At 44.9% G+C, this 27,524-nt stretch overlaps 1 protein-coding gene across 1 annotated transcript; it reads left to right on the top strand.

Moving 5' to 3' along the window:
* Positions 1-148: 148 nt before the first annotated feature.
* On the top strand, positions 149-26,527 carry LOC141116694 (low affinity immunoglobulin gamma Fc region receptor II-b-like). Its single transcript, XM_073609085.1, has 6 exons — positions 149-179; positions 1,110-1,130; positions 4,893-5,159; positions 5,243-5,518; positions 26,327-26,448; positions 26,498-26,527. The coding sequence occupies exons 1-6, from the start codon at positions 149-151 to the stop codon at positions 26,525-26,527; spliced, it is 747 nt and encodes a 248-aa protein (XP_073465186.1).
* Positions 26,528-27,524: the final 997 nt, after the last annotated feature.

Below are 27,524 nucleotides of genomic sequence, written 5' to 3' on the forward strand. Positions count from 1 at the left end.
TTGGCTATAGTTATTACACGTACTTCATTCTCATGACATTGGTTTTTAACTCTTGTAAAATGTCTATAAATACCACTCAGGAAGTGAGAAGACGGTCAAAACATCTGATTCTCAGAAAGACCGTCACAACTTTCAGGTACCAGCTACCATGTCTGTCTTCTTTGCCATTGTGTTCCTGTGTAAGTAGAACGGTTTTTATTCTTTGCATTATCTGAGTATTGGTTGAGTGTCTTTTCTTTGAGATTATGTGGAATACACAAATCATCTAATTTCTATGAACCAGTTGGATGCTCTACATAAGATACACTTATTATGTTTGCATCTGTTGACTAGTGCTGCTTTATAAGTATTGATTGTAAGCTCTGTTCGTGGTCTTGTCACACAGGCTGGAAGGCTCCCATTCACAGAGGTATGTGTCCTCATTCTTCTGCTGAGTATTCCTTGTCTCATGTCATTAAAACATTGTATAAAGATATATACCCTTTCCTAGTAGACCCCAGCCTTGTATCTCCACCCCTCAGCTTATACAGCTTTTGAGGGGTGGGGGTCTGATCCCTCCTTAAGGGTGAGAATGAGGGCGACTGGTTTAGGGACAAGGTGAATACATAATTCAAAGTCTGATAGTTGTTTGATTTGAACCGAACAGGGGTGAAGAGGAAGTCGATGATAAAAAAAGAGCTTTATAAAAGTGATGGTGATGGGTTGGATGGTGGATGCTTAAGGCATAAAAGATGAGTTTTGGTAAGAAGGTTATGATGGAAGCATGGAAGGATCTGAAGGGTAAATTAACATGTTCAATCATTGTTATAAGGGGGCTTATGGTGTGAATATGAGGGCAGTTACAGCCTAAACTATTGTGGAGTGGCTACATAAGGTCTGATTGCCTAATCCAGCCTCACCAAACCATACTTTAGTTTTTCCATGTGTATTTGTGAAGAAAGAGTGACAGTTCCAATGTTCTTTTGACTTGAGAATAACGGGATCATAAAAATATTCTTGTTAGAATTGTATACATTTTCACTGAAATTGGAAGAGAACAAAATGACTGAAACACATAATGACATGTACTGTACATAATATTTTCTAAATAGTGCATTTTTTATTTTCAGCTTTAAACATGGGAAAATCTGGTGAGTACAGAACTAAAACCAATACCATAAATCTCACTAATAATATAAAAAGTATCCATGTGAGCCTAAACTCTTCCATGTGAAGAAGTCTGGGTCATTGATTACCATTTTCTAGAAGGCTTTTCAAAATCAGCGCGGGTTAACCAAAATTTTCACACAATTGAAATTAAACTTTTGTTTGAATATATCACAGAAATGCTTGTTGGAAAGGTCCATAGTGCTAAGATTTTATTTTGGGTTGAACTTAAATACAGCTAAATTTTTTAAAGTTCAAATTTGATAGAATTTCTAAGGAATTAGATTTTTGAATGCTTTGAAGTCAATGGGAAATCTAGACAAGCAAGACATCCAAATGATGTAGGAAGATGGGCACAGTTGTGGGGGATCATTGCAACATATAAGGCCAGGCTTAGACTAGTAGTAGAACTAATCTTATTAAGTGTTTTTTTTACGATGGACACAATTTTGTTTCCTTATTTACCAAGACATCGTCCTGTGGCTTGTGTCATTGTTTTTGGGCCTGTTGGTCCTGTCAGTAAACTGTGGTACTACTAGACAATTTTTACTTATCCATAGGTGAGAGCTTTAGCTATAACTATAAGAAGCCTTTCTGTGTGTCTGTCTCCAGTCATAGACAAGAAAAAGCCTTTTTTTCTGGCAACATTTTTTTGGGGGGATACAACTAGTACTGCTTGATAAAAAACAATCATTATTACATACATAGACCAGGGTGGTGTCTGCTTAAAGTTGAACCACATTGTGGTAGGTGGGAATTGGCCATAATGTGCAAGAGGCTTCTTTGGCAGTATGATCGGCATACTACCGAGGCAGCCCCCCCCATCGATTTGAAGTCTGTGATCTCCCTCCTTCACCATAGCAGATATCTTTACCTGGTTATCTCTAAGGTTCAGCCATCTTGGTAAGTTGCCTGGGATGATGTAACTCCCAGTCATGTGCATATGAGTTAAGCCAACTGGTTCAGCAGGAACTGGATGAATTTTGATCTATCTATGGGCAGACTGGTTGTCAGAAGTTGATCTATCGATCAACTAGCCTCTCAGGTTTTCTTTTCATTTGATCACTGCTGGCAGCTATAGCATGTGTGGCTCATCGTACAATCAGAAGACAATTGCAAAAAAAATCTTATATGAAAGAAAAGACATGTAGCACTACCCCCACAGGAGCCGCTGTAATTTAACTGGTTCTTTTCCAAGTGCAGAAGAAGCCAGACACACAGCAACAATTAATTTACACTGGCTCAATAAACAGTCTAGGGATGTCTTTTTGTGAGTAAGGTAATATGAGATACTCCAGAAACACTGAATGATAGCAAGAGTACACTTCACTTTGCTAAGCCTCTCTGAATAGTCTTATTGCAGGAGCAAAAAAAATCTCAGTTAGAGCTACCACTGCACTTTCACTAAAAGGAATGCAGCATACAGTCACTAAGACTCTGAGCTTAGATCAGTACTCATAGTGTGAAAGGATCACCAGATGCCTCCTTCCTGCCTCCACCGGACACTCTACAGTGAGGGAGAGGTTAATTGTCACAATGCCACCGGACAGCTAGACCCTTTCAACTTCCATCCAGCACTCTTCAGTGAGCTCTCCAGACCAGATCCTTAGGTGGAGTCCCTTGATTAGCTCTAGAAAATGCAGCAAAATTCCAGCAATCTGCTCAAAGGGGCAGAGCCCCTCAGGCTCAGGACTCCTCCTGCAGGACTAGACCCATGACTAGAACCAGGACTAGACCCAGGACTAGAACCAGGACTAGAACCAGGACTAGAACTAGGGCTTAGACAAGGGCTTCTCCAGGCCCTCCAACTATTTGTTCACTCTTCAGCCACCTAATAAATATTCAGACTGCTCATTTAACTTTCCATTTCACTATGATTCTAGAATCCTCCGGAATACAGGGATAAACAATCAAACCTGCAGCCTTTGAAACACAGAACAGCCCCAAACAATCAATAACTTCTCCACAGAATACAGAGGAGCCAAAAATAACTACATTTCCCTAACATCCGATCCTAGCAACCTCAATGTGGTTTATTTACTAAAACTGGAGAGTGAAAAATCTGGTTCAGCTCTGCATAGAAACCAATCAACTTCCAGGTTTTTTTTTTTGTCAAAGCTTTATTGAAGAAGCTGAAGTTAGAAGCTGATTGGCTAGTATGCACAACTGCAGCAGATTTTGCACTCCCCAGTTTTAATAAATCAACCCCACAGAGTATTTCCTACCATAAAAGCCTTCCTTCTAGAAATTTGTGTTTAAAACACTTTATTTCCACTTTAAGAGAAAGGGAGTTGTCAGCTTTCAGATATGTGTGAACAAGACCAAAATAGACTAGAAAAAGGCAACAATGTTAATGATCCATCCAGTGTTAATAATGATATATTTCGTTTTTTCCTCTAGAGTTTTATAAATCTGAAGCCATAACCTTCTTTTTGGATAGGTAGGGAAGCATTTAAATCTCTTCTTCTTTTTCCTGCCGTCTGAGTCTCATGGAGAGATTTTTCTCCTTGTTCCGTAGACATAACAGGAAGTGAGAGGAAACCTCCCCCAGTAGGGGAATTCTTGTTTAGATGGTTGTCACCAGAACGTAGCCTTATTTAAAAGAAATCCTCTATTTCCTCTCAAAATTTTAGGTATCCCCTCACTTGCTATCTCAGTGACAATGGTTTCAAAATGACACCGGGCACCTACAACCCCTCCAAAAAAAAACAAAAACACCACCACAAACACACACATGGAAACATAAAGGTATCTATTGGGGGCACCTACACATGGAAATGTAAATTGCACTACAATCATTACAAATCACCATGCACACTGGGGTCAATATTTTTCGGCACATTATTCATGGTTAGAGTGAATAGGTAAAGTAAAGAAAAAATCCCTATAAGGCCAAAAAATCCTAACATTTCAATATTTGTGCTGAACATCTACTTTAGATGAATCAACCAAATGTAAAAAAATATACATTTTCTCCAACAACGTGAAATGTTAAACACACAATATTACAAAAAATGCCCAAAACACTTTGTGTTTGTGTTATAACAATACAATATAACAATATAACAATGTCCATTTTTTTAAAAGACAGGGAAAGTTAACCCTCAAGGTTTTTTTACCTTAATGCCTTCTATGCATGAACTCAAAATATCATCAGCATGCAACACCCCCCCTCCCCTCCCCCACCAGACCTACAATATTTACTCTATCCCGATCCAGCGATGTACATGAGAGCAGCTGCTCTCCCAGGTCTCTTCCGCCATTGGCTCCTGGTACTGTCAGTCATAGTCAATGAGCCAATGAGGAGAGAGTGGGGGTGGGGTAGAGCTGTGCTACGTGTGTGAATGGAAACAGGACAGCGGCTTGGGAACGGGCCTGCTTGGATGCCCCCATAGGAAGCTGCTTGCTATGGGGCACTTGGCAGATGGGAGGGGCCAGGGGTGCCTGTGAGGGACCTGAAAAGAGGAGGATCGGGGCTGTTCTGTGCAAAACCATTACACAGAGCAAGTAAGTATAACATGTTTCTTATTTTAAAAAAAATCTGTCTTTAAAATCACTTTAAGAGAAGTTTTCATTGTTTAAGATAAAGATTTACTAACGTGTGGGAAAATCTCTGTGCCCAGGACTATAAACATTCCCATTTCTATAGAGAATGTATTTTTCTCATACAAGATGTGATCACCTCTCTGTGTTTTGCTGCACACTGTGCTCTCTATGTGTTCTGTATGATCTCTTTTCTTCTATAGGAGGGGCCATCAAACCTGTGGTGACCTTCACACCCAACTGGGGGAATATACTAGGAGGTGACTCTGTGACTCTAACATGTGATGTGCCGTCTACTGTACCAGAGGAGCCCCGGACCTATCACTGGTACAAAGATAAGAGACCAATACCTGGAGATCAACAGAGACTTCATATCACCAAATCCTTAGTAGGATCGGACAGAGGAGATTACCAGTGCCAGACCATCGGTGGTGATATCAGTGATCCCGTCTTCCTAAATGTTACATATAGTGAGTCATCCATCTCATCTCCATCATTACAGATTGTTGGGTGTGAATAGAACAACCTAAAGTATCATTTTATTACATTTCAGATGAAGTCATCCTGCAGAGACCTCCATCTGTCATATATGAAGGAGACCCCCTGATTCTGAGATGTCATCATCATCGGAGATTGTATAATGCAAAAAACACAAAATTCTACAAGGATGATCAGGAGATAAAATCATCAGAATCTGACTCCACATTCCATATTCCTAATATAACGATGAGTCAGTCCGGACTGTACAAATGTACTAAACAAATACAACGTTATAATCGTAGAACTAGATATGAGATGCGCTCAGATGTATCCTTTATCTCTGTGAAAGGTAAATGAATGTCCTATTTAAACTGTATTCTTAGAAATATTAGTAGATCCAGAGGAAGGTGAACTCCCATAAAAAATATGATCTTTGAAGTGATTCTGTTGCAGAAATAAAAAGAAGAAAAGTGGTTGTAAAGACTAAAGATTTGCATTCTCTGCATTAAGATAAAAGAACGTTCCCTTCTGTGCTTCCCCCAAACACTTACCTGTCACCTCTCTCTATCCAGCACTGACCCCACCAGCAGTCCTCTCTCCTCTCTTCCTCCAATCACAGGACACAGAGGCAGCCATTGGCCCCTGCTGCAGCCAATCAAATTCTGTGAGGAGGGAGTGGGGGGTGTGTCTATAGACAGTGGGGGTGTAATCACATGAACCCCTCCATAGTACACAACTTGTTATGGGGGTACTCAGAAGGGAGGAGGAGGAACCGAGAGCGCCAGCAGGGGACCCCAGAAGAGGAGGAGAGAGATTATTACAGATCAGGTAAGTATAACATGTTTATTATTTCATGAAAAATGAAGCTTTGGAATCACTTTAATTATCACCCAAATCACCCCCCATTTCTTGAATCTTCACCCTCCATGTGTTATTCTCCCATCCACTGGCCCCGATTTACATCTCAGGAGCCTATAGGCAGAGAATTCTGAAGTGCCCCCCCCCCAAAAAAAATAAATAAATCAACACGCTCACCCAAAACATAAATTCCTTCTGCAAGTTAAAATGCTCCCCAAACAAAAATGCAAAAATTCCCCAGTCCAAATGCCCCTACTAGTACAAATCCACTACTTTAAATCCCCCCTCCTAACACAAATCCTCTCCCCCAAATCCCCCCTACTAGTGTAAACTCCCCCTCCCCAAATCTCCACTACTAGTGTAAATCCTTCCCAGAAATCCCCCTCCTAGTGTAAGTTCTCTCCCCAAATCTCCCCTCCTAGCAGAAATCCTCTTGCCAAAATACCCCCCTAGTATAACCCCCCAAATCCCCCTCCTGGTGTAAGTTCTTCCCCCAAATTCCCCTCATAGCTCAAATTGTTTCCCCCAAATCCCCCCTTAGTGTAAACCCCCTCCAAATACCCCTCTCCCACAAATCCTCTCCCACAAATCCCCCCTTCTAGCACAAATCCTCTCCCACAAATCTCCCCTCCTAGCACAAATCATCTCCCGGAAATCCCCCCTCTTAGCACAAATCCTCTCACCCAAATCCCCCCTCCTAGTGTAACCCCCCCAAATCTCTACTACTAGTGTAAATCCTTCCCACAAATCCCCCACCTAGTGTAAGTTCTCTCCCCAAATCTCCCCTCCTAGCACAAATCCTCTCCCCTAAATACCCCCCTAGTATAACCCCCCAAATTCCCCTCCTGGTGTAAGTTCTTCCCCCAAATTCCCCATCTAGCTCAAATTGTATCAACAAATCCCCCCTCCTAGCACAAATCATCTCCCACAAATCCTCCCTCCTAGCACAAATCCTCTCCCACAAATCCCCCCTCCTAGCACAAATCATCTCCCACAAATCCTCCCTCCTAGCACAAATCCACTCCTTCAAAATGCCCCTCCTAGCACAAATCCTCTCCCACAAATCCCCCCTCCTATCACAAATCCAATCTTTCAAATCCCCCCTCCTAGCACAAATCCGCTCCCCAAATTCCCCCTTCTAGCACAAATCCGCTCCGCCAAATACCCCCTCCTAACACAAATCCACTCCTTCAAATCCCCCCTCCTAGCACAAATCTTCTGCCCCAAATCCTCCCCCCCTAGCACAAATCCTTTCCTTCCAAAATCCTCCCCCCTAGCCCAAATCCTTTCTCCTAAATCCCCACTCCTAGCACAAATGCTCTCCCACAAATCCCCCCTCCTATCACAAATCCAATCTTTCAAATCCCCCCTCCTAGCACAAATCCGCTCCCCAAATTCCCCCTTCTAGCACAAATCCGCTCCCCCAAATACCCCCTCCTAACACAAATCCACTCCTTCAAATCCCCCCTCCTAGCACAAATCTTCTGCCCCAAATCCTCCCCCCCTAGCACAAATCCTCTCCTTCCAAAATCCTCCCCCCTAGCCCAAAATCTTTCTCCTAAATCCCCACTCCTAGCACAAATCCTCTCCCACAAATCCCCTCTCATAGCACAAATCCTCTCCCTCAAATCCCTCCTCCTAGCACAAATCCTCTTCTTCAAATCCCCCCTCTTAACACAAATCCTCTTCTTTAAATCCCCCGTAACACAAATCCTCTCCCAAAAATCCCCCCTCCTAGTACAAATCCTCTTGCCCAAATCCCCCCTCCTAGCACAAATCCTCTTCCCCAAATCCCCCCTAGAACAAATCCTATCCCACAAATCTCCCCTCTTAGCACAAATCCTCTCCCCCCAAATCCCCCCTCACCAAATCTCCACTACTAGTGTAAATCCTTCCCACAAATCCCCCTCCTAGTGTAAGTTCTCTCCCCAAATCTCCCCTCCTAGCAAAAAGCCTCTCCCCAAAATACCCCCCTAGTATAACCCCCCAAATCGCCCTCCTGGTGTAAATTCTTCTCCCAAATTCCCCTCCTAGCTCAAATAGTCTCCCCCAAACCCCCCCTCTTAGTGTAAACCCCCTCCAAATCCCCCTCCTAGCACAAATCCTCTCCCACAAATCCCCCCCTCCTAGCACAAATCCTCTCCCACAAATCCCCCCTCCTAGCACAAATCCTCTCCCACAAATCCAGTCTTTCAAATCCCCCCTTCTAGCACAAATCCACTCCCCCAAATCCCCCCCCTAGCACAAATCCTCTCCCACAAATCCCCCCTCCTAGCACTAATCCTCTCCCCCAAATCCCCCTCCTAGCACAAATCTTCTGCCTCAAATCCTCCACCCTAGCACAAATCCTTTCTCCCTCCAAAATCCTCCCCCCAGCTAAATCCTTTCTCCCAAATCCCCCCTCCTAGCACAAATCCTCTCCCAAAACCCCCCCTCCTAGTACAAATCCTCTTGCCCAAATCCCCCTCCTAGCACAAATACTCTTCCCCAAATCCCCCTCCTAGCACAAATCGTCTCCCCAAAATCCCCCCTCTTAGCACAAATCATCTCCCCCAAATCCCCCCTAGCACAAATCCTATCCCTGAAACCCCCCCTCTTAGCACAAATCCTCTCCCCCAAATCTCCCCTCCTAGTGTAAACTCCCCCTCCCCAAATCTCCACTACTAGTGTAAATCCTTCCCACAAATCCCCCTCCTAGTGTAAGTTCTCTCCCCAAATCTCCCCTCCTAGCAAAAATCCTCTCCCCAAAATACCCCCCTAGTATAATCCCCCTCCTGGTGTAAGTTCTTCTCCCAAATTTCCCTCCTAGCTCAAATCGTCTCCCCAAATCCCCGTCTTAGTGTAAACCCTCTCCAAATCCCCCTCCTAGCACAAATCCTCTCCCACAAATCCTCTCCCCCAAATACCCCCTCCTAACACAAATCCGTTCCTTCTAATCCCCCCTCCTAGCACAAATCTTCTGCCTCAAATCCTCTATCCTAGCACAAATCCTTTCTCCCTCCAAAATCCTCCCCCCAGCCCAAATCCTTTCTCCCAAATCCCCCCTCCTAGCACAAATCCTCTCCCACAATTCCCCCTCCTAGCACAAATCCTCTCCCAAAAATCCCACCTCCTAGTACAAATCCTCGTGCCCAAATCCCCCTCCTAGAACAAATCCTCTTCCCCAAATCCCCCTCCTAGCACAAATCCTCTCCCCAAAATCCCCCCTCCTAGCACTAATCCTCTCCCCCAAATTCCCCCTAGCACAAATCCTATCCCTGAAATCCCCCCTCTTAGCACAAATCCTCTCCCCTAAATCCCCCCTTCTAGTGTAAACTCCCCCCTCCCAAAATCTCCACTACTAGTGTAAATCCTTCCCACAAATCCCCCTCCTAGTGTAAGTTCTCTCCCCAAATTCCCCCTCCTAGCAAAAATCCTCTCCCCAAAATACCCCCCTAGTATAATCCCCCTCCTGGTGTAAGTTCTTCTCCCAAATTCCCCTCCTAGCTCAAATCGTCTCCCCCAAATCCCCCTCTTAGTGTAAACCCCCTCCAAATCCCCCTCCTAGCACAAATCCTCTCATACAAATCCCCCCTCCTAGCACAAATCCTCTCCCACAAATCCCACTCTTAGCACAAATCCTCTCCCACAAATCCCACTCCTAGCACAAATCCAGTCTTTCAAGTCCCCCCTTCTAGCACAAATCCGATCGCCAAAATCCCCCCTTCTAGCACAAATCCTCTCCCACAAATCCTCTACCCCAAATACCCCCTCCTAACACAAATCCGCTCCTTCAAATCCCCCCTCCTAGCACAAATCTTCTGCTTCAAATCCTCCACCCTAGCACAAATCCTCTCCCTCCAAAATCCTCCCCCCCAGCCCAAATCCTTTCTCTCAAATCCCCCCTCCTAGCACAAATCCTCTCCCACAATTCCCCCTCCTAGCACAAATCCTCTCCCTCCAAAATCCCCCCCAGCCCAAATCCTTTCTCCCAAATACCCCTCCTAACACAAATCCTCTCCCACAATTCCCCCTCCTAGCAAAAATCCTCTCCCTCAAATCCCCCCTCCTAGCACAAATCCTCTTTTTCAAATCCCCCTCCTAACACAAATCCTCTCCCAAAAATCCCTCCTTTTAGTACAAATCCTCGCCCCCAAATTCCCCCTCTGAGCACAAATCCTCTTCCTCAAATACCCCCTCCTAGCACAAATCCTCTCCCAAAAACCCCCCTCTTTGCACAAATCCTCTCCCCCAAATCCCCTCTCCTAGTCTAAACTCCCCCTCCCCAAATCTCCACTACTAGTGTAAATCCTTCCCAGAAATCCCCCTCCTAGTGTACGTTTTCTCCCCAAATCTCCCCTCCTAGCACAAATCCTCTTGCCAAAATACCCCCCTACTATAACCCCCCAAATCCCCCTCCTGGTGTAAGTTCTTCCCCCAAATTCCCCTCATAGCTCAAATTGTTTCCCCCAAATCCCCCCTTAGTGTAAACCCCCTCCAAATACCCCTCTCCCACAAATCCTCTCCCACAAATCCCCCCTCCTAGCACAAATCCTCTCCCACAAATCTCCCCTCCTAGCACAAATCATCTCCCGGAAATCCCCCCTCTTAGCACAAATCCTCTCACCCAAATCCCCCCTCCTAGTGTAACCCCCCCAAATCTCTACTACTAGTGTAAATCCTTCCCACAAATCCCCCTCCTAGTGTAAGTTCTCTCCCCAAATCTCCCCTCCTAGCACAAATCCTCTCCCCTAAATACCCCCCTAGTATAACCCCCCAAATTCCCCTCCTGGTGTAAGTTCTTCCCCCAAATTCCCCTCCTAGCTCAAATTGTATCAACAAATCCCCCCTCCTAGCACAAATCATCTCCCACAAATCCTCCCTCCTAGCACAAATCCACTCCTTCAAAATGCCCCTCCTAGCACAAATCCTCTCCCACAAATCCCCCCCTATCACAAAATCTAATCTTTCAAATCCCCCCTCCTAGCACAAGTCCGCTCCCCAAATTCCCCCTTCTAGCACAAATCCCCTCCCCCAAATACCCCCTCCTAACACAAATCCACTCCTTCAAATCCCCCCTCCTAGCACAAATCTTCTGCCCCAAATCCTCCCCCTAGCACAAATCCTCTCCCTCCAAAATCCTCCCCCTAGCACAAATCATTTCTCCCAAATCCCCCCTTATAGCACAAATCCCTCCCCTCCAAAATCCTCCCCCCTAGCCCAAATCCTTTCTCCTAAATCCCCTCTCATAGCACAAATCCTCTCCCTCAAATCCCCCCTCCTAGCACAAATCCTCTTCTTCAAATCCCCCCTCTTAACACAAATCCTCTTCTTTAAATCCCCCGTAACACAAATCCTCTCCCAAAAATCCCCCCTCCTAGTACAAATCCTCTTGCCCAAATCCCCCCTCCTAGCACAAATCCTCTTCCCCAAATCCCCCCTAGAACAAATCCTCTCCCCCAAACCCCCCCTCCTAGAGTAAACTCCCCCCTCCCCAAATCTCCACTACTTGTGTAAATCCTTCCCACAAATCCCCCTCCTAGTGTAAGTTCTCTCCCCAAATCTCCCCTCCTAGCAAAAATCCTCTCCCCCAAACCCCCCCTCTTAGTGTAAACCCCCTCCAAATCCCCCTCCTAGCACAAATCCTCTCCCACAAATCCCCCCTCCTAGCACAAATCCTCTACCACAAATCCCCCCCTCCTAGCACAAATCCTCTCCCACAAATCCCCCCTCCTAGCACAAATCCTCTCCCACAAATCCAGTCTTTCAAATCCCCCCTTCTAGCACAAATCCGCTCCCCCAAATCCCCCCTGCTAGCACAAATCCTCTCCCACAAATCCCCCCTCCTAGCACTAATCCTCTCCCCCAAATACCCCCTCCTAACACAAATCTGCTCCTTCAAATCCCCCTCCTAGCACAAATCTTCTGCCTCAAATCCTCCACCCTAGCACAAATCCTTTCTCCCTCCAAAATCCTCCCCCCAGCTAAATCCTTTCTCCCAAATCCCCCCTCCTAGCACAAATCCTCTCCCAAAACCCCCCCCTCCTAGTAAAAATCCTCTTGCCCAAATCCCCCTCCTAGCACAAATACTCTTCCCCAAATCCCCCTCCTAGCACAAATCGTCTCCCCAAAATCCCCCCTCTTAGCACAAATCATCTCCCCCAAATCCCCCCTAGCACAAATCCTATCCCTGAAACCCCCCCTCTTAGCACAAATCCTCTCCCCCAAATCTCCCCTCCTAGTGTAAACTCCCCCTCCCCAAATCTCCACTACTAGTGTAAATCCTTCCCACAAATCCCCCTCCTAGTGTAAGTTCTCTCCCCAAATCTCCCCTCCCAGCAAAAATCCTCTCCCCAAAATACCCCCCTAGTATGATCCCCCTCCTGGTGTAAGTTCTTCTCCCAAATTCCCCTCCTAGCTCAAATCGTCTCCCCAAATCCCCCTCTTAGTGTAAACCCCCTCCAAATCCCCCTCCTAGCACAAATCCTCTCCCACAAATCCTCTCCCCCAAATACCCCCTCCTAACACAAATCCGCTCCTTCAAATCCCCCCTCCTAGCACAAATCTTCTGCCTCAAATCCTCCACCCTAGCACAAATCCTTTCTCCCTCCAAAATCCTCCCCCAGCCCAAATCCTTTCTCCCAAATCCCCCCTCCTAGCACAAATCCTCTCTCACAATTCCCTCTCCTAGCACAAATCCTCTCCCAAAAATCCCCCCTCCTAGTACAAATCCTCTTGCCCAAATCCCCTCCTAGCACAAATCCTCTTCCCCAAATCCCCTTCCTAGCACAAATCCTCTCCCCCAAATCCCCCCTAGCACAAATCCTATCCCTGAAATCCCCCCACTTAGCACAAATCCTCTCCCCCAAATACCCCCTCCTAACACAAATCCGTTCCTTCAAATCCCCCCTCCTAGCACAAATCTTCTGCCTCAAATCCTCTATCCTAGCACAAATCCTTTCTCCCTCCAAAATCCTCCCCCCAGCCCAAATCCTTTCTCCCAAATCCCCCCTCCTAGCACAAATCCTCTCCCACAATTCCCCCTCCTAGCACAAATCCTCTCCCAAAAATCCCACCTCCTAGTACAAATCCTCTTGCCCAAATCCCCCTCCTAGAACAAATCCTCTTCCCCAAATCCCCCTCCTAGCACAAATCCTCTCCCCAAAATCCCCCCTCCTAGCACTAATCCTCTCCCCCAAATTCCCCCTAGCACAAATCCTATCCCTGAAATCCCCCCTCTTAGCACAAATCCTCTCCCCCAAATCCCCCCTCCTAGTGTAAACTCCCCCCTCCCAAAATCTCCACTACTAGTGTAAATCCTTCTCACAAATCCCCCTCCTAGTGTAAGTTCTCTCCCCAAATTCCCCCTCCTAGCAAAAATCCTCTCCCCAAAATACCCCCCTAGTATAATCCCCCTCCTGGTGTAAGTTCTTCTCCCAAATTCCCCTCCTAGTTCAAATCGTCTCCCCCAAATCCCCCTCTTAGTGTAAACCCCCTCCAAATCCCCCTCCTAGCACAAATCCTCTCATACAAATCCCCCCTCCTAGCACAAATCCTCTCCCACAAATCCCCCTCCTAGCACAAATCCTCTCCCACAAATCCCACTCCTAGCACAAATCCAGTCTTTCAAGTCCCCCCTTCTAGCACAAATCCGCTCCCTCAAATCCCCCCTTCTAGCACAAATCCTCTCCCACAAATCCTCTCCCCCAAATACCCCCTCCTAACACAAATCCGCTCCTTCAAATCCCCCCTCCTAGCACAAATCTTCTGCCTCAAATCCTCCACCCTAGCACAAATCATTTCTCCCTCCAAAATCCTCCCCCCAGCCCAAATCCTTTCTCCCAAATCCCCCCTCCTAGCACAAATCCTCTCCCACAATTCCTCCTCCTAGCACAAATCCTCTCCCTCCAAAATCCTCCCCCCAGCCCAAATCCTTTCTCTCAAATCCCCCCTCCTAGCACAAATCCTCTCCCACAATTCCCCCTACTAGCACAAATCCTCTCCCTCCAAAATCCCCCCCAGCCCAAATCCTTTCTCCCAAATCTCCCTCCTAACACAAATCCTCTCCCACAATTCCCCCTCCTAGCAAAAATCCTCTCCCTCAAATCCCCCCTCCTAGCACAAATCCTCTTTTTCAAATCCCCCCTCCTAACACAAATCCTCTCCCAAAAATCCCTCCTTTTAGTACAAATCCTCGCCCCCAAATTCCCCCTCTGAGCACAAATCCTCTTCCTCAAATCCCCCTCCTAGCACAAATCCTCTCCCAAAAACCCCCCTCTTTGCACAAATCCTCTCCCCCAAATCCCCTCTCCTAGTCTAAACTCCCCCTCCCCAAATCTCCACTACTAGTGTAAATCCTTCCCAGAAATCCCCCTCCTAGTGTAAGTTACCTCCCCAAATCTCCCCTCCTAGCACAAATCCTCTTGCCAAAATAACCCCCTAGTATAACCCCTCAAATCCCCCTCCTGGTGTAAGTTCTTCCCGCAAATTCCTCTTCTAGCTAAAATCATCTCCCACAAATCCCCTCTCTTAGTGTAAACCCCCTACAAATTCCCCTCCTAGTACAAATCCTCCCCCACAAATCCCCACACCAACACAAATCCCCTTAAATCTGTTCTCTTAGCACAACCCCCTCCAAATTACCCTTCCCAGCACAAATCCCTGCTCCCCAATTCTCCCTTCCTAGCACAAATCTTCCCCAATTTTGCCACCTAATACATACTTCCCTCCCATTTCTCCTCATAGCACAAATCCCCCCCCCATTACCCTTCCCTTCCCAGCACTAACAGCCCCCCTCCAATCTTACAGAAGTAGTAAGGAGTTGGAAGGCTCTCTGTGCCCCCCAGGCCGCCCCCCATGAACATTGTACCCACACCCGATACAAGTCCAGACAGGAGAAGTGTCAGTGAGGAGAGAGCTGGGATAACAGCGCTCCTCCATACAGCAGATAACACAGGATCCTCTTAGATTGGATGGTACACGGCTTGATTCCCCGCCCCCTACCTCCTCCAATGACTGATCCTCTCCCGGAAATGTGTGTAGGGGGCAGGGAATCAAGCCATGTACTGTAAGATCTAAGAGGATCTGTGTAATCCACTGTATGGAGGAGCGATCCACTGACAGGAGCGGGGGGAGCACAGAAAGTCTGCACCTCCCCTCAGCTCTCTCTTAGCTGACAATTCTCCTGTCCGGACTTGCAGTGGGCGTGGGTACAATGTTCATTGGGGCAGCCTGGGGGGGCACAACTGAAATCTGGGAGGGCTAAGCCCACCCCAGCACCCCCTAGATCCGGCCATGTACAGACGGGTGCCCCTCTAGGAAAGGCGCCTGTAGGAACATGTCCACAGTGCCTAATGGGAAATCCAGACCAACTTACCACACTACAGAACCTTACTACATAGAAACATTTGTTTAAATATTATTTTCTTTAGTGCTGACCATAAAAAAGACAATTCAGTATGTAAATAAATAGATTTCTTTTAATTTCCTTAGTCTATCCTCATAATCATGGTCCTTCCTACTCCGTATTAGTTATTTAGTTTGTTAATTAATTAATTAATTTATTTTCTTTTTTTTTTTTTTTTAATTGTATTTTTATTTGGATTTCAAAAAGTAAGTACAAATTGTAACAAAATGAACATCACACTTTCAATATAAGTGCACTATAAAACAGTCATAGTAAAAGGGGAAAGCAAAATATATATTAACAAATATATGTAATAAAAAAAAGTTTACAAAAACAAGACATAAATGTGTTATAGATCAAATCCTTATAACGTACACAATAAGCATAGTATTAAAGGGAATCTAGAACCTAGAGATCGGTTCAGACCACATACACAGGCGGTACAGGATTGAATTGGAATTAGGGCAAATCTGATGGCATGGGGGTCCCGTATTCCGAAAGGTCCCATGGTTCCCATACTTTATTAAATTGGGGAACACAGTCATGCACCGAAGCCGTCAGAAACTCCATTGTCTGAATCTCAGCCACAAAGCGTAGAAATCCGGACCATGGAGGAGGCATTTTGGATAACCAAAATAATGGGATAAGTCTCCTGGCGGCTAGTAATATATAGGATATCAATTTGTTTGTCTTTCTAGATACCCCTGAAGGAGGTAAACCCAGTAGATAGTTTAAAGGATCCACCGGAAGGGACACCCCAGTTACCTTTTGTATAAGAAGATGTACATCATACCAAAAGGGTTGAATCAAGGGGCACTGCCAAAAGATGTTAAACAGTGAACCTACATCAGTACCACATCGCCAACAATGCTGCAAAACTGAGGGGTCATACTTGTGAATTACATCAGGAGTTCTATACCAGAACATGAGGATCTTAATGGTTGTCTCCCTCTGACACATTTGGAAGATCTAAATGTAGAGGCCCAGATCCTATCCCACATCTGTATCGTGACAGGACGGCCCACTAACTGAGACCACCTGCGCATGTAGTGATGCAATGTCTCTGTGATTGGAAACGACTCATGGAGGATACGATAGATACAGGAAATTAAATGCAATTGATGAGGGCCTTGAGCACACAAGTATTCAAAAGTAGTTGGCTTGTCTAGGGTCAGGGATGGCGATTTAGAATGAAAGAAGTGTCTAATTTGCAAGTAAAAGTGGAAAAGTTGTGGTGGCAGATCAAATTTCTCACTTAAAGTGTTATAGGTATGTAGCTTCCTTGTTATGGGATGAACCAGATTCCTAAGCTGAAAAAGATGAACATTTACCCATGGAAAAATCCTGCCCAGGGACATAATATCCGGAATGAGAGGATTAAATAGTACATTTACAAGGGGAGAGCAGGGAGACATAAGGGGAAAGCGTTTGAGGCAATTACGCCAAATAGATAAAGTTAGTATCATTGGGCCAGTACACTGATGTTTGTAAATAGGATCTAAAACAGGGGGGGCATCCCAGACCAAGGAGCCCAGATGAACCAGGTAAAGTACCCCCTTTTCAATAGCAGACCATTGGTTTGGTGCGTGTAAGGAAGTCCAAGAGGTGATGGCTCTTAATGTGTAGCATAATAATATTTAGTGATGTTAGGAGCTCCCAAACCTCCTCTGGATCTAATGGCAAACATTACAGAGCCTGCTATACAGTGAGCTCCTCCGTTTTATATAAACTTTAGAAAAGTCCTGTGAAGTGTTTTTAATTGTGAAGCAGGAACAGCTACTGGGAGAGTTTCAAAATAATTAAGCAGTCTGGGTAGAATAGACATTTTCAAAACATTAATTCTGCCTAAAAGAGACAGGGGATACTTGGTCCAGTTCGACAGAGACTTATTAATATCTAAGATCAGAGGAGGGAAGTTAATGTTATATAGGGAGGAATAAGAAGGGGTAAGTAGTACACCCAAGTATTTGAGAGAGGTAGTACACCATTTATAAGGGTAGGATTCTTTGAGTTGGGAGAGTAGTGGCGTTGGACTGTGTAAAGGAAGGGCTTCAGTTTTAGAGGAGTTGACTTTGTATCCGGAGATAGCACTAAAAGAGGTCAATACTTTATGTAGTGAGGGAAGAGATATCAGCGGATTAGTGATAGTGAGCAAAATGTCGTGTGCAAATAACGATAACTTGTATTCCCCCTGTCTCATCACCACCCCACATATATGATGGACGCGGATAGACTCGGCTAGGGGTTCTAAGCACAGGATAAGAAGCAGTGGCGAGAGGGGACATCCCTGCCGAGTTCCATTCGTCATGGGGAAGCCAGGAGACAGGAAGGATGATATTTGTACCTGTGCTGAGACAGTTGAATACAGTGCTTCCAAAGCTTTTAAAAAGGGACCATCAAAACCATAAACCTTTAAGGTGGCAAACATGTAGGGCCAACTTAGCCTGTCAAAAGCTTTTTGTGCGTCTAGACTCAGGATCAGTGCCGATCGGGAGGTCCTATCCAAGAGGTCTATTAGGTCTATTGTACGCCGGGTGTTATCTCCCGCATGCCTACCAGGAACGAAACCCACCTGATCCCTGTGTATCAGTTTGGGGATGAGCGCGGAAAGTCGGGTGGCGAGAATTTTAGTAAATATCTTGTAGTTTGAATTTAGGAGGGCTATGGGTCTGTAGTTATCTGGGAGAGAGGGATCCTTTCCAGGCTTAGGGATAACCGAAATAAATGAATGGGAAAACTGTGAATGTGGAGGAGTACCCTTGAGAAAGGAAGCATATAAAGCTAGCATGTGAGGAGATAGAATGTCAATAAAGGTTTTGTAGTATGAGTAGGGCAAGCCGTCTGGGCCGGGAGCTTTGTGTAATGGGAGTTTTTTAATTATAGCAAAGAGTTCTTCAGCTGTTACTGCTGTATTTAAACTCTCCAAATCTGTTGTAGACAATTTCGGTAATTTTATATTGGAAAAGGACTCAAAATTTCCCTGGGTAAATTCAAAGTGATTCTCCGGAGTCAGGCAATTATACAGTTTATTATAAAAGTTGCCAAAAATGTTGGACATCTCACAAGGGCAGTGTGTTCTAGAACCGTCTGTCTGAAAAAGAAAATCAGGCAAGGAATTGAATGGACGAGGGCATAACTTATCAACTAACATCCTGTGGGGTTTATTGGAGAATTCATAAAATTTTTGCTTCGTCCACAGCATGGACCTAGCCATTTTGTGAAGTTTTGTTGATCTAATTTGTTCTCTAAGTTGAACAAACTTTACGTAATTTCAGCACCGTGGGACCACCCAAGAGCCTCCGCTCAGCAGTTACTAGAGCGAACATTAGGGACTGTAGTAGACTATTTCTATCTCTCCTCAGTCGAGAGCCCTCAGCTATACATGAACCTCGGAAAACAGCCTTGTGTGCCTCCCACAATGTAGAAACCTGAGACACCGATCCAGAGTTGAGTAAGAAATATTCTTTCAAGCTATTTGCTAGGGTAGAGCGGGATACTTCAGACTGCAGGAGGTGATCGTTAAAACGCCAATGACAGGATTTGGTGTAGGTCTGGGACAGCATAAGATCTAACATAATGGGTGCATGGTCCGACCATGTGATGGGGGAGATATCTGTTTCGACTACATAGGGGATAAGTGGGGCCGAGATAAAAAAGTGATCAAGACGGGAATACATGTTATGTGCTGATGAAAAGAATGTAAATTATTTAGCAGAGGGGTGTTTTATCCTCCATGAGTCGAAAAGTCTACATGACCTGATACATTTATGGAAGGCATTAGCTTGGGACAATATTCTTTTAGATGAGGTAGAACTAAAAAGTGTTTGTCTGTCCCTAATGGGAGACATGACCAGATTGAAGTCCCCACCAACTATCATAAAAGGTTGCGAGCGATATTGGGGAGATTCAAAGAGTTTGTTGAGGAAGTCAATCTGACCTGTGTTCGGAGCGTACAAATTAACCAGTGTAAAAGAGGTAGACATGTATTAACATTCTAAGATAAGAAATCTACCATGAGGGTCCACATGAGACCTCCGAACCTTGATAGGACATGTTTTTCTGATCAAGATTGCCACTCCTGCCCTGCCCGTGGAATCAGAGGCAAGATAGGAAGTGGGAAAAAACCTGGAGGCAAATTTTAATGATCCGCTTGCCCGAAAATGGGTCTCCTGGATCATCACCACGTCTGCGCCCGAAGCCCTGAAATCCTTCAGGGTCATCCAGCGCATACTAATGGAGCCCAGGCCCTTTACATTGTATGACACAATTTTCAGAGCCATGATTGTAGTCTATCTAGGCACGCTAAAATTAAAACATCCAACACTATAAACATAGGGGTATTTGAAAAAAAAAAGTATAAGTGTTGCTTTTTACGGATAGTAGTAATAGTAAACATTTTACCACCACTAACTATTGAAACATAAACTCCAAGGTACAATTCTCTTAAAATGGGGTAAGAAAGACCATGGAGTCTCAATCTGTGAAACACAACAATAGTTACATTTAAGAAAAAGAAAAAAGAAAAACAAAAAAGAAAAATCAAAAAAAAAAAGAAAAGAAAAGTTCAAAACTCTAGACCAGGGCCTGACAGGCACGTGAACGGACTCCCATCTGGCAAATCTATCTGAGGAGATGAGATGGGTCTGCTGCTCACCTTATGCATTTGGTTGCAAATAGAACAAAAGAGGATAAAATGCATTGCAGAAAAAAGAAAAACCTGTAAGTCCTTAAAGAGAAAGTAAGGTTAACAAATGAAACAGGCATGTTTAACACTTAAAATTTCAAAACCTTTAGTGAATGCATCTCATGGGATGAGAAAGGATCTACCCCGAAAAAAGAGCGGGGCAGATTAAAAAAACTGAGAGAACCAAAACAGCAACATCGTTTCGTTGCAAAAGATTTTTGAGGAAACGGGAATGCCAAAAAATAGTGAAGTATAGAACCAAAAAAGGATGATCTGCGGAATGTTCAAGGAGGTTGTTTAGAAGATCGCAGGCGCTGAGGAGTGAAAAAATGCTTCTTAGACAGGGGTCCAGATGCGAGTAGGTGTAGTCAGAGGTAGATGAGCTTGTGTGGTAGGAGGGATCATGTCCTCTTCCGGGAGAGGGGGAAGACCCAGATTTTTCAGAAAGGCCTCGGCTTCTTGTAATTCATGTAGGGAGTATTGGGTTCCCTCTTTGGATACAGCTAAACGGAATCCCCAGTAATACGGAATCTTATGTTGTTGCAGGTGTGAAGTAAGGGGACATAGGTTCCTATGTTTAGCGAGAGTGATGGGAGAGAGATCGCTAAAGATTTGCAGTTTAGCGCTCTTGACCATTATTTGGAATTTATTGCGAGTCGCCAGAGTTAGTGCCTCCTTACTTTCAAAAAAATTAAATCGTACTACAACATCTCTAGGTCTAGCTCCAGCCGGCGGTTTTGGGCCCAAAGATCTATGGGCCCTATCCAATCTATATCTACCACCGAGGGAGCCAGGGTGGTAAAAAGGCTCAGAAGGTAGGCTCGGAGCTCAGAATCACCCACCGTCTCGGGTATCCCTCTAAATCCTAGGTTTTATCTTCTCTCCCTGTTCTCCAAGTCCTCCTGTTGTATTTGTAGTTGAGATACGGAAAGGCATAAGTTATGGTTTTCCTCCTCTATCGCTTGTACGTAGTTTATCATTTCGTCGAATTTGTTCTACAGAGTGTCTGTGCGATCGCCAATTTGGGTTATTTCCCCCCTCAACTCGGCAGCTAGTTTGCTGACTTCACCCGAGACATTGGACGTAATCTGTTGAAGTAAAAGTTGCAGCTTGGAGTCCAGTATGTCAGGGGTGAGAGTCATATTTGAAGGTGAAAGAGTGGGCGTAGGGATCTGCAAGTTAGTCAGAGAGGAACTTGTAGCATCTTCCAAGTCTAGGGAGGGATCCAGCAAGGCAAAAGGGTTTGCGGAAGGATTAGAGGAGGTAGGTTGTGATCTGGTAACAAAACGTTCCATGTTTGGTTCTTCTCGTGACCCAATCAGTGGTTTGTAGTATTGTTGCTGTTGACCAACTTTGCCCATGAGATATGAAGAGGATTTAGTGAGCAAACATGCAGGCTTACCTCCGACACTGTATATAGCTATAGTTATTATACGGAGATCTTGGTGAGCAGGTTAGGACCCTGTGTTCATTTAAGCAGCATCCTTTTCATAGACAATAGCATGATCCATCTGGACCCCCAGAACCCCCTGCATACAGCTCCACCCCTCCCCACCGGCAATTTGAAAGAAAAAGAGACAGTCTCCGCAGCCCCCAATATCCTGTGCAAGCCTGTGTATCCTTAGGAACAAAGAGAAAGTCACTGGGTGGATACTGGAGTCCCAATATGGCCGCCGGCCTCCAGGGGCAGGCCGAAGCCATGGACTATCCTAGAGGATGGCCGCCGGAAAAGTGAACTCGGCCGCCCCCGGTTCTTAGGAGCCCAACGGGGGGTGGGGAGAGAAAATCGGGTAGGCCTATGAAACGCGGGGACTCAGCTACGGATGATGTTGCAAGCCGTCCTACTTACAGCTTCTCTGAAGAGCGTCTGTACGCCGGAGCACAGGCCGCGTCAGAGTGGTAGGCCGTGGGTTGTTAAAGCCGGCCGCCAAATCGAGCTTCGTGGCCTCTCCGTGTTGGCGACCCGAGCCGCTTGCCACCCAGAGGACAAAGTGGCCATCCAGGGTGTGTGAACCAATCGCTCACCCCTCAACCCGCAGGCTTAGATGGAAAGAGCGGCCGAACCGCCTGTAGGCCTCAAGATGGCGGCAAGAGGTCCCGGTGGCAGAGGAGAACCCTCAATTTTTTACAGGAACCGGCCGGTGGGGAGCCGAGATAAACGCCCAGATCGAGTTAGCAGGAGTCTGGGAGCAAATGTGCGTGATTTGTGGCTGTATTAACTGGAGCAGAGGCAATTAATGGCTCTGGATTGTTGCAGGCTGTGAGGAGCTCAACTCACTCACGTCTTTCCAGCTGCTCGTCCGGGCACGCCCCCTATTTATTTATTTTCAAATCCAAAACGATGTCAGTGCTGATGTGATCATTACATGGCTTTATTTATCAGAAAATCTCCGCCGATAGATGGCGTTGTATTTATACACTAAAAGTGCACCTAGAAAGAGATACAATCCTTCTAAGCTTTTTTTTTATTTTTTGTAATATTATTATTATTATTAACAATTTATATAGCACCAACAGTTTACGCAGTGCTTTACAATGTAGAGGGGGTATAGCACAATTACAGTACAATACAGAATGAATGTTTACATGAAAATATTAAAGGTGCTTCTCTAACCCACATGAGTCATTTATAGCTGTTTTTTTCTCAAACCCCCCCAAACTAAATAAAATAAAAAACAACCTTAAAGGGGTTGTAAAGTCTAACGTCATTCCTTGCATTAAGGTAAAAAATGTTTAGGTGTCTGCACCCCCCTCTTTCCTACCTGAGCCCTCATTCGATCCAGCGCTCTGCACATCTGCAGATCTTTTCCTCCCTCACTTCCGGGTCTCTCTGGCTTTGCTGGGGCACCGGGAGTCATTGGCTCCCACTACTGTCAATCAAAGTCAGTGACGACGAAGTGCGGGGGGGCGGGGCCGAGTCCCTCTGTCTGTGTCAAAGGTCTCAGGTGCAATCACGCATTAGTGCCCTCATGGGAAGCGGCTTCTCATGGGGGCACTGACCAGAGAGGAGGGACCAGGAGCGCTGGCGGGGGGGACCCGAAAAGACGAGGTTCCCGCCCCCCGCTCTGTGTGATTCTATTGAACAGAGTAGGTAAGTACAGACGTGTTTGTTATCTAAGGCTGGGTTCACACCTCCAACGGATGCGGCTCGCAGGAGGGGGTCCGGTGCGTCCCTGTTCTCTGTTTCAAAACATTTTACAGCGTGTAAAATGTTTTGTACTGTTTGTAGGTCTTATAGCAGCACCATCTTGAATTTAAACGCATTGTATGGTGTGCCCCCCAAATATGTTCTTGTATATTGTAATAGGAAAAAACACAAGGAAGGGAGGCGCCTCTGGGTGTAGTATAAAAGGCCATTTTTAATTTTAAAAGCAATATGCAAACAACTCACATTTTAGTAGTGTAAACAAAGCATATAGGAAGCCAGAGGAATGATCCATCATGGGGCAGTTCATCCAGTGAGTCACAGTGGTGCTGGCTCCTGGTCTCCTGGTAGCTCCTGGTATACCGCTAATGCTGGCCGCGGTGATGATGGAAATCCAGGTGAGGCTTGGAACGCAGATGGAGGGCAAGCGCACAGGCTGTGACGTCAAAGGGCCGCGACGCGTTTCTTGAGTGTACGGGCTACGATATTCTGGTAGCCGCGCTCCTTCATCAAGCTATGGATAGATAGTGAAAAGTGGCTTATGTAGAAGGAAGGGAGGGGCGGGGGAGGAAGAGAGGAGGGGGGAGGATGGGCCGGAGTTAACATGTTAAGGAACAAATGTGATTTCATCTAAAAACATCTAAAAACAACTAAAAACAATGGACACTAGATCAGGACTGAAATGTTATTTTACAGAAATCTCTTAAAAGGTATTAAGGGAAGAAGGCTATTGTTTGGGATATCTATATAAATATGGTCAGCAAAAAAAATAAATAAATAAAAAATAAATAATAAAAAATTAAAATAAAAATATGAGATAAATAATGATGATAATAAACAATCATTATTTAAAAACCTATTAAAATGAACAATCATTATTTAGAAAAGGGGAGTGAGCATTCTTAATTTGGAAAAGCAAGTATTTGTTTAAATGTTTATTTGGAGAATATTTATTGGATTAGGGCGATTATTTAGAGGTATTCTCAGAATCATAGTGCAATATAAAAATATGCTAAAGAATAAGTTTATTTATAATATCGTGGCAATCTCAATGCTCTCATTTACACCCCCAGGCGAGAGTACATCTAAGTTGTAAATCCAATAGGTCTCGCGGGCGCAGAGTTTTTTTAATCTTTCTGTGGCCGAGAGGGATCTGGGAATCTGTTCGATGACCCAAACTTTAAGGCCCACCGTGGAGCTCTGGTGGGCCATAGCGAAATGCCTTGGGACACTATGGGGGTCAGTGCCCCCTTCGATTAGTCTTCTGTGCTCGCCGAATCTTTGTCTAAGGGTCCTAATTGTTCGGCCTACATAGATTAGGCCACAAGGACAAGTTAGGCCATAGATGACAAAGTCCGACGAGCAGTTGAAGAATTCCTTAAGACTATAGGTCTTGCCCTTGGTGGTAAAGAACTTCTGTCCATGTTGGACAAACCTGCAAGTTTTACATAACGCCTTACGGCATTGGTACATGTCCACCAGGGGGATCAGGGTGGGTCCTGGTTCTGTGACTAGGGTGGATTTTAGTTTGCTTGGTGCAATCTTAGTTTTTAGATTCGGAGCCCTACGGTAGATAACTTTTGGGCGAACAGAGAGAGAGGTTTTTAGGTGGGGATCTTGACATAAGATCCCCCAGTGTTTTTCCAAAATTTTTTCCATGTGTTTATATTTATGATGAAAGGTAGTTATAAACCTGCTTGAACAGTCATGTGGAGATTGATTGGTTTTAGGAGGCTTCCCATGCAAATAATGGTTGTAGGCCTCCTCAACTAGGGTTTCTGGATACTTCTTTTCAAGGAATTTTCTTTTTAAAGTTTTGCTGCGTTCGGAATAATCACAATCTTTGCTACAATTCTGCCGAAGATGGCAAAACTGTCCTTTTGGAATGTTCGTGATCCATTTTGGAAGGTGGCAGCTCTCGAAGTGTAAAAAGGAATTCCCCGCTGTAGGCTTGATGTAATTTCTGGTAATGATATTGGTACCTTCATGTCCTAATTCAAGATCCAAGAAGGTTATTGTGGTGGGATCTGTGGCTGATGTAAAAGACAACCCATACGGGTTGTTATTACAATGTTGGACAAAATTAGTAATCAGCTTGGTGTCTCCATCCCAGATAATTATCAGGTCATCAATGTATCTCCCAAAGAATATTATATTGGCTGCAAAGGGATTGTTTTGGTGAATAAAGTTGTTTTCCCATAAACCCATGGCCAAGTTAGCATATGAGGGGGCAAAATTTGCCCCCATAGCTGTTCCCTGTATTTGTTGGTAATACTCGTTGTTGAACGAGAAGTAATTGTGCGTCAGGCAAAATCTGGTGGCTTCCACGATGAACTTTGCCTGGCGCATATTGATAAGAGGGTCAGAAGACAAAAACTGTTCTAAAGCCATAAGGCCAAAATGGTGAGGTATGGAGGTATATAGTGAACACACGTCGAGTGAGAGCCAAACATAAGTAGGCTCCCACTTGTACGGTGACAGTAGTTCCAAAAGGTGGATGCCATCACGAATGTATGATTGCAATCGGGATAATATAGGTTGCAGGAACTGGTCTATATATAGGCTAAAGCCTGTCGTCACGCTGTCCATCGCTGCAACGATACGCCTGCCCGGAGGGTCTTGTAAGCTTTTATGGATCTTGGGCAGGTGGTAAAAGTAAGGTATCTGATAGAAGTTCTTATGCAAAAAAGAACTCTCTGTTTTGGTGATGATACCTTCTAGGAGGGCAGCAGAAATCAATAGATCAGCCTCTGCAGCATAATCAGCTGTGGGGTCCTTGGTGAGTTTGACGTATGTTGTGGTGTCAGACAATAGTCTGTATGACTCCTTCAAATAGTCGGATTTATTTTGGAGTACTATACCGCCCCCTTTATCTGCTGATTTGATAATCAAATCTTCATTGTGGATTAATTGGTCAAGTGCCTTTATCTCTGAGGATGATAAGTTATTGGATTTAGGAGCAGAGGTGGGTTCGCAGAGTTTCTTGAGATCTGCAAAACAACTCTGTAAAAAGCTTCTATATATGGGCCTTTTGACTGGATAGGAAAAAATATGGATTTAGGCTTGAGTGTGGTATGAACAATAGGAGGAGATGACATAAGGTGCTGCGAGAGTGATCGAAGCACCAAGTCATCACTATTGGATACATCAAGGTCGTCAATATCAAAAGACAGTTCTGAATTTGATGTGGATGAGGTTATGGTGGAGGTAGGAAGAATAGAGTTACAATAGCTGATGGTGTTTTTTTCTTTTTCAGATTGAATATGAAAATGCCTCTTCAAAGTGAGGTTTCGAATGTAGCCATTAAGATCATTGAAAAGAGTAAAGGGATTGGGTTTATTTGTGGGTGCAAAATTTAATCCACGGCTCAAAAGGGACAGGTCTGCATGGGATAGGGTACAGGAGGACAAATTAAATATTTTTATAGTTTGGGGCATTTGGGTGTTTTCTTGTTGTTTCTTGGCTCGTCCTCCTCTGCAGCCTCTTCTGTGAGTTTTCTTTTTCGGGAGATTGGAGCCAGAGGAGGACTGAGCACTAAAAAAGGAGAAGGTTTAGGGCAATCTACATTAGATGGTATAATAGCGGGTGGAGTGGCTGACAATGGAGCACAAGAGGATGATTCTCTTAAGGATGGGGTTATCCCAGTTGGTAGAGCTGTCTGTTGGTTGGGCTTCGATTGAACAGCTGTACCTACGTTGTTGCAATGAACAGTAATGGCATTGGAAGTATCTATAGCCGAAGCTGAAAGGGCTGAGATGGAGGAGGAGGATTGGGTAATGGTTGATGGATGAGAGAGCCTGTTGTAGAACTGATGGAGAGCATCAATAAGCTCTTCCTTTTTATTATATTTAATATTTCTGGTGTGGGGTCCAAGGGTAGTCGGGTTTTTTGGGGGTGGATAAGGAGACCTTAGCTGGCGGGCACTGGAATTGGAATTGGGATTATCTTGCTTACGGCAGATAGAGATGTTATTGTAATCCAAACGGATGCTCATGAGGGGAACAGGGGGGTGACTAGAGGATACTGGATGATGCCAATCGGGGTCAGGGGGATGAGAGTCATGAGAAGAAAGAGATTTGTGTGGGATATTCTTTTTGTTCCATAGGAAGACTCTATTGAGATTATAGTCATCTAGGTCACGCTTGAATTTGCTCATTTTTTTGTTAACAAGATTATCCTCATCTCTTTTAGTGTTTTCTTTCAATATGTCTATCCATGATGAAGGGATATGGGCTGCAAGTTTGGAAATGTCTTCTATACTGGAAATAACTTGCTCACTTAGT

Source organism: Aquarana catesbeiana, linkage group LG13, assembly GCF_042186555.1.
Source record: "Aquarana catesbeiana isolate 2022-GZ linkage group LG13, ASM4218655v1, whole genome shotgun sequence".
Classification (NCBI taxonomy): Eukaryota; Metazoa; Chordata; class Amphibia; order Anura; family Ranidae; genus Aquarana; species Aquarana catesbeiana.